Source organism: Diabrotica undecimpunctata, chromosome 2, assembly GCF_040954645.1.
Source record: "Diabrotica undecimpunctata isolate CICGRU chromosome 2, icDiaUnde3, whole genome shotgun sequence".
Lineage (NCBI taxonomy): Eukaryota > Metazoa > Arthropoda > Insecta > Coleoptera > Chrysomelidae > Diabrotica > Diabrotica undecimpunctata.
In genome coordinates this window covers 145014863-145028955 of record NC_092804.1, presented here as the reverse complement: position 1 = coordinate 145028955, position 14093 = coordinate 145014863, and the positions used below count along the sequence as shown (strand labels likewise).

The following is a 14093-nucleotide window of genomic DNA, read 5'->3' as shown; positions in this document are numbered from 1 at the left end:
GGGTCATTCATCCAAGAACATCAAGGTTGTGGAGAGTTTTACTTAAAATCTCAGGATCTTTGTTATTGAGTTAACAGATTGGTAATTATTTCTGTCAGAGATAGACGTGTCTCCTCAACAATAAATTGAATTACTTGGGGATCATTTTGCGAAGAACATCCAGGTTGTGGAGAGCTGTGCCTAAGTTTCGGAGATCTTTGTTCTGGAGTTGACCGATTGGTAATTGTTTCTTTCGGTGACGGACGTGTCTCCTTAACAGTAAATTTAATTACTTGAGAATCATTTTGCGAGTTGTTGAACGCTGGAAGACAACACCTCTATCATTAATGTGAATCTCAACTTTGCATTAACCTGTAAGGACACAACTAGTGCTTGCATAGAGCACTAACGATTCAGATTAGATTAAAGCTACTAATGTCAGTTCTATCATTGAGAGCATTCGGATTTTTAAGTATGTAACACATTTCAAGAAAGTGTCTTTTGGTAAAATTTCTTTACTTGTAAAGAATTTTAACTTCTTCATAATTGACCTTACGTTTAGTAGTGATAGCATGCTGTGCCAGAGCACAAGTATGCTTAGATAAATTAATATCAATGCGGTGGGAGGTTAATCTACCCTTAAGTGACTTATGTAACAAGAATTACATTTAGCACAGGGAATGTGGTAAACAACATTAATTTGTTCTATGGGAAACAAGGGCAGAACTTTGACAGAAACAGAAGTACAGGTATGTATTCAGGGACAGATCACTGATGCGTTTACGATAACGCAAGGACTAAAACAAGGCGACGGACTGGCCCCAACGCTCTTTAATCTTGTTCCTGAATATGTAATTGCACGGTTGACGGTGAGCGGAAATAACATACTTACAAAAAAATCTACCCAATTATCTGCATATGCAGATGATATAAACATAATGAGCAGAACAGTGAATGCAGCGGAAGAAACCTACGTTGAGTTGAAACAGAGTGCAGAAGCAGTAGGGCTAGCAATAAGTACAAATAAAACAAAACTACTCATACAAACCAGATCAAATAGACCAGCGCAACAACACTTTATTGACGATATAGAACATGTGAATAGATTCTCATACCTAGGAATGGATCTGGTCGTAAGCAATGAAGAAGAACCGGAAATAAATAGAAGGCTTATGCTGGCAAATAAAACCTATTTCACGATGGGCCACATATTCAAATCGCGAGACGTAAACCGGAAAACAAAACTACGGGTCTATAAAACAATAATCAGGCCCATAGTAAGTTATGGTTGTGAAACATGGGTGGTGACACAGAAATTTGCCAATGCATTAAATTTGTTTGAAAGAAAAATATTACGTAGGATCCTGGGCCCAATAAGTGAAAACAACAACTGGCGAATTAGGTACAATAGAGAAATATACGAGCAATATAGCGAACCAACTCTAGCACAATACACTAAACTGCAGAGATTACGGTGGGCAGGACACGTGGTCCGCATGCATGAGAATAGAATCCCCAGAAAATTACTAAATGCAAGAATGCAGGTAAAAAGACCTGTTGGAAGACCTAAAAAGAGATGGGAAGACGAAGTTGATGAGGATGCCAGGAACTGCCTGGGAACGCGTTCATAGAAAAGAACAGCGGTAAATCGAAATGATTGGAGAAGTCTGTTAAAGGAGGCCAAGGCTCGATTTGGGCTGTAGTGCCATTGGATGGATGGATGGATGGAACAAGGGTGTCTTGGTCTTAGAAAATAAGTTCCTGATAGTTTTAGCGTTTTTTTATTGGTAATTTACCTGGTATATTTTTAAATAGTTTAATAAGTTTATCTATAACTTAAGAAAAGTAAGGTAATGAAGAATAATGGAATATTCACGTAGTCAAAGGAGTCCCATGTGTTATAGTTTGCGGAGCTGTATTAAATAATACTGTTAATAGTACAGCTTTAAACAATATCAAAAAAATTTAAAAAAAAAAATGTATATTTTGAATGTAAATCCAATGAGAAAACTTCAAAAAGTAAGGCTTTTACCTTTTTTCAACTACTGGACAACAGTGGATTTAACCATGTTTTCGAATCAAATTGTATCGTTTCTTTGTTCTTACAGTGTGACTCTGTGGTAGCGAAGAAAATGACAACTGATTCAATCATTACTATCCCGCAGAAAACGAGAAGAAATGAAAATAGTGACATAAGCATTTCTACAAACGCATCCAGTAGTAGCAAATGGCCTAGTACTTCACTCGTACTTTAAGCAAATGAATTTGATATCCCCTATGAGAAGGTAATTTCTTTTTCATTTTTGTCACTGCTTAATTACGTGAGGAGAGGGAGTTTAATCATACACCATAGAATACTTCCTTTTGTATTTTCGTTTTATGCGCTCCCTCTAATATAACGTTCTTTAAATCAAAATTGTTATTAACTTCGGTTAATTTTTTTCTTATAGTGTGACTCAGTGGTAACATGATGGCTGATTTAATCACTACTATACCGGAGGAATCGAAAAGAAATGAGGACAGCAACACGGTTATTAAATCATACAACATTGGTGATCAAAATTAAATATCTGTTTATAACGATCCACTCGGTATTCAACCGTCAACAAAATCGAGTTACGATGGAGAAAGATGTTCATCTGAGTTATTATTTGGAGAACTCAGTGATGAAGATCGTACCTGGCATCCTCAAACCAAATCGAATTCACCTTCGGATGACAATACAGATGAGGAAATTTATCAAGACCGAATAATGTTACTGATTTTAATATTCTTGAAAATAGAGATTTTGTGGAAATAAGCCCTCAAAAGAAAACCAAAAAGAGAAAATGTCAACCAGAGGAATGGGGGAAAACAAAAGAAAGAAACTATGTAATTCAGGAACGGACTACATTAATGATACATTAAAGCAAGATGTACTGAGGGAAAATGCAAATTTGAATTCGAAAATGTAACTGATGAACAAAGAACGCAATTATTTAAAAATTATTGGGCATTAGGAGATTTACATTTTCAGTGGAATTTTATACGAAGATCAATGGAAAAAACTAATGTGACATATAGAAGACTAAATACAAACAGTACCTACTCGTGGAGCAAACTATGCCTATTTGTTTGAAGTGGAAGGCAAGAAACATAGAGTATATAAGCACATTTTAATTGCAATACTGACAAAAAGCGGCAAGACTATAACAAATATACAACGTCGTACTGTAGATGGGTTTATCCCAAAAGACAAGCGAGGAACTCATAAGAATGGAAATAGAATAAACGAATCAACAAAATATAATGCGTTATATCGAATCGATTCCTAGAGTGGACTCTCACTACCTAAGGAAACAAACTACAAACTACCAGAGAATTCGTCAGTGGTGACAAAACTCTTGCGGATATTCATCGCGATTATATAAAATTTAGAAAGAAAAAGGTTCTGTGTTCCGAAATTACTCTACGTTTAGAATTATATGTAACACGGAATTTAATAAAATTTGGGCTTCTTTAAGATGTGAAAGTTAGAAAGATACATTAGATAAATCAACGTTAGAAGCAGCCTATAATACTCACCCGCAAAAAGTGGAAAAGAGAAAGAAAGTGACTCAATATCTGCAAAATCTGACACTTGCATTACTGATTGTTTCGATTTACAAGCAGTATTACCGACACCTTCAGGCGAAGTCTCGTTATTTTATTATAAAGGGAGATTATCAAAATTTAATTTCACAATTTTTGACCTAACCACAAATGGAGGATACTGTTATCTTTAGTTCCAGCATAGAAACAAAATTGTTCCTTTATGCTGTGATTATGGTCCAAATAAAATTGCGTCGTGCATGTTACAATTTCTGAGGAACAGTGGCATGGAACAGGAAATAATTTTATACTCAGATAACTGCAGTCGGCAAAATAAGAACAAGTAAAGTATAAGACATTGTCTGTCTTTATCTCTATGCAGTACAGAAATTTAAAATATCTAAAATTACCCACAAATTTTTGATAACGGGTCACTCCTAAAATGAGGGAGATAACATGCATTCTTTGATTGAGAAACAAAAAAAAAAGTGCTTTAAACGGGGGCGCAATTTACGTGCCTGTGCAATAGGTTACAGTAGTTTAAACCTCGAAAAAACAGGTGAACCTTACAAAATTAATGAAATGTCTATATCGGATTGTAACGAAATATTTTGCCTACCACATAGGGTATTACTATAGGGGGTTGAACATTGGGGACAGAAACTATTGAGGTGGAGATAGGGCAAGCAAAATAATGGAGTAGCTGGCAAACAAAACACAAGGAAGACCTCTAGCTATTTAAAATAAGGACGCCACTTCGAGATTCCAAATTATAACGATTACAACAACTAGTTATAACTATTGAAATAATTATTAGAAATGCAAAATAATCTTTTTAAATGAAACTTAAAAAAGGGGTTAGAGAGTTAGTTAAGAGAAATAAACAAAATGGTTTAGAAAAAAAATAAACATTTATTATTGTTGTCTCACCATAAACAGTTACAAAAATAGACAATGCGAAAATACTATATTATATACTATAATACTATATTAATACTATATATTAGTAAGCAACTCAATTGAGTTGCTATCATCAAGTCCTCGTAGACACTTTGTCTCAGGATCAGCAACTTTATGTAGAGTCGTACGTTGCCATGTTATCAAATCCACTAGTAACTTTAACATCTTAATATATAAGCTTAATTAACTTAATTTTAACCTACAACTTTTAACGGGTTTTTACACAGATATTTAGTGGCTTTAAACATGTATACCTAGACACTGATGATGGAATATGGATTCCGAAAACGTTTTGTCTTTACGATATAGCCCGATTGGGTTTTTTAATTATATACCTTTGATAAAGGATTTTAATAATTTTTTTTTAATAAAAATGTTTATTTTTAATTTAAAATTTAAATCCAAAAGTTACCTTGATTTCACTAAATTACTTTTGAGGGTGGAAACTAGACTTCACTGGAATTCCTGGGGGTAGAAATGGGCTTACACTTTTTTCCACAAGAACAAATTGATTTCCATACTATGAAAAGGTATTCTGAAACGGCTTCTTAGGGACATACAAATTTGAGGTTGAAATTGGGCCACTAGATACACAAACTTTAGACTTGGCTTCTTAAAAAACAGGAAAATGGAACATGTGAATATCCTTCAAAACCTCACTTTAACTGCATTTATTAACTGCCACAATACACTACATATTTTCCGTGAAAAGAGACAAAAAACAAGAAAACATTGCAAATTTGACGTAAAATTTGGACTAACCCTGAAGTCAACCGCTCTTGATAACGCCATGGATGTTTATTTGAAACGCAGAATATTAAGCGGCTTCGATCAAAGAAAATACTAAAGAATATGCGTCTGTGAAATATAAACAAACTTAAAATGTTTTTATATCAACTCGGCGACGCAAAGAGGATTGAAAATACTTTTTGGTATTTTAACCAAATGGATTTCAATATATACCAAGAAATTTTAAAATGCTACAGGATACATTGGACGTTAAAAAACTATGTAAGGAAATGGGGAACAATTATAACATTGACAGAGAAGGAAATCAGGCCGTCTGGAATGACATTAAGATGATCAAGGTGAAGAAAACACTTGAAAATAAGTTTCAGGTAAAGACAAGCAACACCTATAAAGAGTTCAGAACCATTAATATAAGGCGAAGACAACGAGGGATGGTGGCTAATATGGAACTAAGTAAAGCATATTCGGATCCAGCAGGAATATTCAATCTCAAAAAACAATATTTGCTCTCATTATGAAAGAATAATGTTATTCAAAAGCACTATTATAGTTTTTATGCAGATTTACACTTGGCCAATGCAACGGCAGAAACCGAACAGATTATAATATGCATGACTTTGATTAAGTGTTAACACTAAAAATTTGTAATAAATAAGTACAATCTTAAATAAATAACATTTATTTGATATGGATTTTTACTGTATCATTTGCGAAAATTAAAATATTTTTTAAAACCTTACGGCTGTATGTGCTAAAATACCTATTTCCTAAAGGAAATTTTACATACTCCTTAATGCATATTAAAATATAGAAAATTACAGACAATTATGCTAAATACCAGGTTTGTAACTTAATTTTTGGAATTACACTAAATAAAACTCAACATTATTTATGATTTTTGCAGTTACTGCCCTATGGTTTTCAAGGTGCGATATCTGATAACCAACGTATAACCGACGAATTTGGTTATAAGTATTGTGGTATATTTTTAGTTAATTAGACAACCAGTTATACAACGTACTTAAGGTCATTTTCTTGAAATATTCTAGAAAATGTTTGGACTGATTTTTTTACTTATTAGTTAAACAAAATTTGAGTTTAGTATATTTCTATATTAAAAAGTTTATCTGTAAGAATTAACTTTTATAAAGTGTCAAAAATTTTAATGTAAGCTTAGTAATTTTTTTCTCCTATTTTATGAAAAGTTTGATGACTAATGCATTCTTACTACGGTAGAAACATAGTCAATAAAATATTTTAAATAAACAATTTATATATATTCAATATTGATTACATAAATTGTCTGTGGAATCTTACATATTGTTGACAAGATTGTGTTGGTCATATAAATATTAACCAAATATTTGACATACGACACAAGGTTATTTCAATTATTTCAATTCAGTGTAACCAGGAGTAACCGAGTAATAAAATTCGGTTTTTTAAGGGGAAAGAAGCATAAATCTGCTTAGAAATTAGTCATAAAAATGTATTAAGATTTTTAATTGACGTCAGTGTCGATATTTTAACGTTTTCAAACCAAAAGTGTCAATTTGGAAGTGCGCTTGACTATTGCAAACCTCCCATCTATTTTCAGTCCTAGGTACCTACGGCATCGCAAATCATTCAGACTAAAAAATATTACTCGTTAATTTTACGAAATTTAGTAAAAGTGAAGTGTGACGGATAAATTGTTGAAATCGTTTATCGTGAGAAAAATGTGCAAACAAAAACTGAATGTGTAAAAATCGTTATTTTCGAGTAATTTTGTTCAGCAATAACCAGCTGATGGCGGGTGAAAATACGGGAATGGCTTGGCAGTTGAGTGAACATACATTGGAAGATTTTTAGAGTGGTTTTTATCACGAGAATTGTATATATTAGCCACCGAGGGAAAATACAATCGATTTAAGATTAACGAAATAATTTCTTTAGAATCGAACCAGTTGATAATTGGGCGTGCTCTGAAGTATAAGTATAAGCACACACCTTGTGGCTTGTCATTGATATTTAGCAACCATTCATAAATTCTGGACTATAAATACACTCAAATGATGCGTTTGAAATTCTGTACAATTTGACGAAAATTCGAAGTAGTGAAATGCAGAGTGATCTTATACTGACCCCTTTGTAAATAGTGTGTTTGCTTGTCTTGTTATTTTTGTTACTACTAAAGGTTTCTATTATCCACAATGTCGGCGACGACGTTCGTCGATAGAATTGATCCTTTTGCCAAAAGATCACTCAAAAAGAAGACCAAAAAGTCACAAGGCAGTTCCAGATATAGGAACTCCCAAGATGTTGAACTTCAACCCCTACCACTTCTTAAAGGTAAGTGCAATCTATCAGTTGCATTCTGTATACCTGACCTAGGTACATTTTCTTGGAATGACTTTGAACTTTAATGTAACAGTAAAAGTTTATCAAAATACTTATTATGTAATGTATGTGATTGTATATGTTTATCATATTGACCATTTTACAAGAGACAGTTCATAGTTTAATAGGCATAAACACTGATGGTAGTTATATTCTATATACAAATTACATGATACTCCTTAAGTTAAACAAACCTCAGTTACATGTTTAGGTTTTAACAAGTAAAACTATATAATGTTGAAACATGGTCAAATGTCAGTAGATTTATATTTTGAGCTGAAAATACCCCATATATTATGCATATCCTTATTAGTGAAATGCCTATCAAAGTTACTGAGATTATTTGATACACACATCTTCAGATGAAATCATTAAGATCATAGTTTTAGTTAGAGTGGTCGTAATATTCACACATATATGGTAAATAAACCATGCAGTGCTTATGAAGGTGCATATTTTCCCACAATTTTAACTTTAAATGTAAACATTGCAAGTATCATGCACTATAATGCTCAATATAATTTCTTATAAAACTAGGTCTCACGTTTTAAATATAAGCATCTGAGCATGTTTATCACAAATTAGATTATAAGATTTATTATTTACTAAAAATAATCAGGATGGAATAATTCTTATCTTATTGATCAATATCTGACACCTAGTTTTATAAGAGCACACTTCTTGTTTCAATTCATATTAACAGAATATCAAATGCACAGAATTCTGGAGTATTCCCTAAATACGCAGATAAATGTAAACACCCTTGAGCATATTTATCCTTTTTTATAACAAATTGGGTACAAATCCCTAATGTTAGAAATTATAATTAAAGCTAAATATGCTTTTAATTCTGTTCAGAATGGTCAAATTGTTTTATATCAAAGCAGTCCCAATGAACAAAACTATTAAATTAAATACAGATAATAATAATTCTCAGGCTTTAACTGGAACACAACAGACTGCTCCTGAATATATCATCAATAAATAATTTACACATAAATTATGCGATTTATGATGGCATACTGGGGGACAGTCACAGTTGAACAGCCAGTTTACTAAGTTGATCTGTTGAGGAATAGAAGAATGACAATGAGGTGGAGCCTATCTACACCAATTCCTCGAAGTAATTTTTATTACTAAACTTGGGGTATCATGGTATCAATAACAAGCTAATGGCCTGAAAGTTTACTCTTTGGGTGAATATAAGCCATATATCAGGGTTATATAACATTAGGGGTGTCAGAGATCTTACTGTTGTTTTTACTATTTGTCAATGATACATCTAAACCTCTGCTTTACTCAACCTATGTAATATTTTCTGATGATTTAAAGTTATATAGAAAAGTAAACAAGTGGTTTTTCACAATCTTTTGTTCCAGCCATAGGCTGGTAACTGTTTTCATTGCAAATTATACAAATCTAAGGTACATGAATGCAGGTAAAGATTTGGGTTTTTTTAATGAAAGGTTCAATTTTTTCAGAGCATATTATCCAAGTATGTCTCCAAGGAATGAGGAAACTTGAATTTGTAAGACATCATGTTAATTTCTCAATAAATACATCTAAAGCTATATACTTTTCCTTTGTCATGAGTATGAAGTCATTGGGTATCCCTTCTATTCTGGTATGCCTGTTATTTCGTCTCCCTTCTATTCTATTCACAAGGATCAGTTACAGTAGAGTTTAAGATTTCTTGCATTTAAACTTATAATTAATATGGAGGATTGAAGTCAGAAAGATTTTGATTTTAATACCTTGGAAGAAAGAAAAGTAATTGCTGATGTACTTTATTTTTAAGTTAATTGATGCTATTACCACTTGTACAGAGCTCTTAGAGAAATCAAAACATCCCTGTTAAACAATTAAGATACAAAGCTTTCATTCTTTCTTAACATAGATAAAGACTTACCTGATATGTTTGTATCTAATATAGTTGGTTTTATGAGGTCTGTATTTAAATTTGATGTGTTTTTATAACTTAAGAAAATACAATGTCATATATTTTCTATTATATATATATATATATATATATATATATATATATATATATTTCTTTTTATGTGCTTTAAAAGTTATAGATTTATGTTGATGATATTTATTTTTACTTATTGAATTTTTAGAACAAGGTTTCCATAAGTTTTGTAAAATATAACTAGTCTAGTAGAATATCAAATTTAGTGGTATCAAATCAAAGTGTGAAGTAAAACATTTTTTCAAATACCATGTCTTCCTAAAACACTTAACAAATACAGTACTTAATGTTACAGTTAATAACTAATAAAATAATAAGAAACACATGGTTCAAACTAAATCATTCTAGTATGCTACATACTAGTATTACATTTAGTACACTACAAGGCCTACTGTACATTTAGTACATTACAAAACCTAATATTCATCATCATCAGGTCAATTTAATGTTTCCTCTTCCTTTTTGTAGTTTTTTGTTTTTTATTTAATAATACCTATATTACATGTATTTGTGTGCATCATAAGTGTGTATATGTATGCATATGTATATAGTATCCTTACCTTTAATATTGCAGCAAATAGTATTTATTATATATTGTGGCTTAATGGATCAAGCAATCCAAAGCTAATAAAAAAAAATTATCATCAGTGCTATGGCCCGAGTTGAGCCTTAATATTCCTAAGCTGATTCCTCCATTCAGTCATATTATGTGCAGCTGGATTTCAGTTGGCAACACTGATCTTTCTGACATTCTCATCTACACCATCTCAACATTGACCTACCTTTTCATCTAATTCCCTCAGACTTTACCAATAAAATATGTAGTGCAGAACTTTTTCATCTAATTCCCTCAGACTTTACCAATAAGATATATAGTGCAGAATAGTTTCAATAGTTAGTTGCTCAAACTAGTTGCTCTGCCCACTGCAGGTATATAATTTTTATTGCAGTGATTATATATCTAGCTTTGGCTAGAAAGCCTTCTGAACCTATTTTCTTCTGGTATTTTAATACAAATTACTGTTTTTATTTGAAATTAATCAAATTAAACAAATTTTGTTTTTGGAAATCAAAGCATCACACTAATCTTATTTTAAAGTAAAACCGTGGCTTATTCCCAATAAAAACAGTATATTCAAAATTATAGCCACTAACGTTGCAAAAAACCTAATATTACATTCCTTTAAACGATTCACCTAATAATGAACTATACTAGGAAACATTACAAACAAAAAGAAAAAATGGGAAAAATGTGAATAGAGATTACTAATGATCTAATATGTAGATGTATGAAATTGGAAATATACCTAGAAATAGAGAAAGAGATGACCTCTAAAAATATTGTGGAAAAGAAAAAGTTAAAAACAGACTAAAAATGTTTAATAAACTAAGAAAAACATGGGAAAATATAGTGATAAAAACAAATGACTTATAAACAGAATGTAAACTATATTTGGTTCATAGAAAATCAATACATCATAGTATATTAGGTATATATATAAATGTATATTAATTTGTACCATGGTATTTGGTATACATCTTACATCATATATTACCACTTAACATTGCTTTATATAAGTATGTAAGTACCTAATTTAGAGTATTTTTACACTAAATTAATCAAGTAGATTATTTATAAGTTTTTGATAGTTATTTTACATATTTCATTTTGTGTTAATAATGTAGACATGTAATCTTTATTTCATTTATAGGTTAATATGAGCTATAAAAAACACATAAATTAACATCCGAATGTTGTAAAAACAACAATCATAAAAAACAATAGTTCTCAGAAAACATAAATTTGTATATCAATAGTTCATGCCAAACTACTTATTTCATATTCACAGCAAATATTGCAATGATAAATAGCACATAAACAGGTAAAGAAGTATTTTATGATATCTAAAATAATTTAAAAAACACTTTTTGATTTTCATTGTATATTTTCTGTTTGTAAAAATAATGGTAAGAAAAAATGGTCTAAATTTATTAAAATAGATCATAAACAAAACATAAAGTTAAAAAATTTATAATATCCCCTTTTATTTATGTGCTTTGAAGAATATTTCCAGTTGTATTGTCTAGACTCTATACCACTTGAATCAAAATATTGACTTATATTATTAATATAAGTAACCACTATCTTACCAAATACACATCACATAAACACAAAATTCCACAATATTTTACAATAATTGTTTCAATAAAAAGTAACATTCAAAATCTTGAAGTAAAGGTTACATGTAACAGTTATTAGCCTAATTTTCTGTCTGAGACTGTGGCTTGTGGCAATACGAATAGAATGTAGTAATGGCCATAATCTTGTAGTATTCATTCTTGCAGGCCTTTTGTTTAATTTCTGTTACTTTATTTTGTTATACTTACCAAAGAAAAGTACAATTATTTCCAAAATCCATTTAAAGATATCTATTGCCATTTCATTTTGAGCTACCCTGAAAGAAGATAATATGATATCAAAACGCGAATAAAATATAAATGATTTAAAAAAATATATTAACAAGATATCCATGTCTACCATTAAGTTATTTGGCCTATAGAGTGTGTTACTAAGATCCATGGTCAAACTCTTACTTTTTAATTATGCTCTTTCATAGTAGAAATGAGAGATTTTAAAACTACTACCTTTATTATTATTTGTTACTATATGATCTATTTACTTCTTACTCCAATATGGAGTAGATTATAAATTTTCATTGTAAATAAAAATTGTTATAAATCATTTTATTTGATTGTAATCTACAATTATCTCAGTTGTTGTTATGATAAAAAGTGATGACAAATATATTTTGCTTTTTAATAACTCTGTTGCTAAAGAACTCTATTAAGTATCTGTAAATCAGCATGTCTGTAAAACACTATAGGCATTTGAAAATCTTTGACCTTGAGATCAATATAATCCTTTAAACTTTTAAATTATACTCTAATCATATTAAAAATGAGGCTACCATAATATTATGCAATATATTGTTATTCTCAATACCTTAGACCTCTTAAGTAAATATATTATTAAAAAATATAAACTTTAATATTCTTTTTTAGTTTTCTTGTTCAGTTTTAGCATTAAACTGAACAATCAGATGATGATATTGGTTAGCAATTTTTGTTTATTCTACTGTATACAATGTCTCATGCATTTGTTTGGCCTTTGGTTGTGCACCTATTTAGCCATGCAGTATACTTCATTCAATAATATACTAATAATATCAATCCAATAATGTGATATAACATAATTAATGTGATTTGTTAATGATAATAATAACTAATAAGGATATCCCTTTCACTCCTCTCTCTCATATTATTCAAATCCCTTGAAAGAAATTGTTACAATGAATAGGAATATAAACCAGGATACATATAAAGATAAATTTTTCAATATAATAACTAATAACACTGCATGTGAATAACATCCACATTAAGTAAATTACAAGTCAATTGAAATCAATTACAGTCCAATCCAATTCAAATTTTAAAGTTTTTGTATATACACTGTGATATCATATTATTATGTCACTGCTGATTTATACAGTGCTAGCCAAAAGTCCCCTCCCCCTCATATCTTTTGAACAGTTGTACATAGTCAAAATTTGGAGGGAGAAAATAAACGGAATTAGGCTTATCAACTAGTCCTAACAGGTGACATAATAGTCATAGATGACATTGCAAGCCACTGTGACCAATAATTTTAAATGAGACCTTACTGCAAGTGATATCTCGTTTGAAACATATTGAAAATTCCTACTCAATCATACCAATTTTGTTTGGATTTAAGCTGAATTTGATGAAAACATTATATAAATACTAAAAATGTAGTTTCGCAATTAATTAATAAAGATTTAAGAACCAGTTCTTATATTAAGTGTTCAAAATGTGCTCCATCTATGTCCTGACAGTAATGCATCATATTGCTAAACTCTTGTTGTACTCATTCAAATGTGTCAGTGGAAATTGCCCTCCTTCAATAATTCGTTGTTTCAAAATGTCAATACTGTCAGGAACATAAACCTTAGATTTCAAGTACCCCCACATAAAAGATCTAATGGTGTGAGGTCAGGTGACAGAGCTGACCATTGTATTAAATGTCATTGTCTAATTGATCTACCATGATATTCCTCATCTAAGTAATGTCTTACTACACCATAATAGTGTGCAGGAGCACCATCTTGTTGAAACATTATTTCCAAGTTGCCAATTCATCTGGATTATCTTCCAGAATTTCAAGAGTTAAAGACTCAATTGCCTTTTATAACATCTCCAGATACACTTCACCAGTTAAATTAGCATTGAGAAAAACAGGCCCAACTATGTGGTTTTCCAAAATTCCTGCCCAAACATTTACTTTTTCTGGAAATCTATAACTTTTTTCAAAAGAATGAGATTTTGAACAGCAAGCCAGTTCCTTTAGACCTGGTTTTTAGTAATTTGGAATCTATTAATGTCGCTCTGGCAATAGATAAAATTT

General features: G+C 30.8%; 1 protein-coding gene across 3 annotated transcripts in view; it reads left to right on the top strand.

Moving 5' to 3' along the window:
* The first annotated feature begins 6651 nt into the window (after nt 1-6651).
* Nucleotides 6652-14093, top strand: part of wdb (serine/threonine-protein phosphatase regulatory subunit widerborst) — a 105286-nt gene continuing 97844 nt past the window's right edge. For 2 of the 3 annotated variants that reach the window (XM_072523651.1, XM_072523650.1), the window contains exon 1: nt 6653-7590. In XM_072523651.1, the coding sequence (XP_072379752.1) occupies nt 7452-7590 (139 nt within the window). In that variant the 5' untranslated portion in view covers nt 6653-7451. Of the gene's footprint in view, nt 7591-14093 lie in introns of all 3 variants that reach the window. The other variant, XM_072523652.1, reaches the window with a different exon arrangement.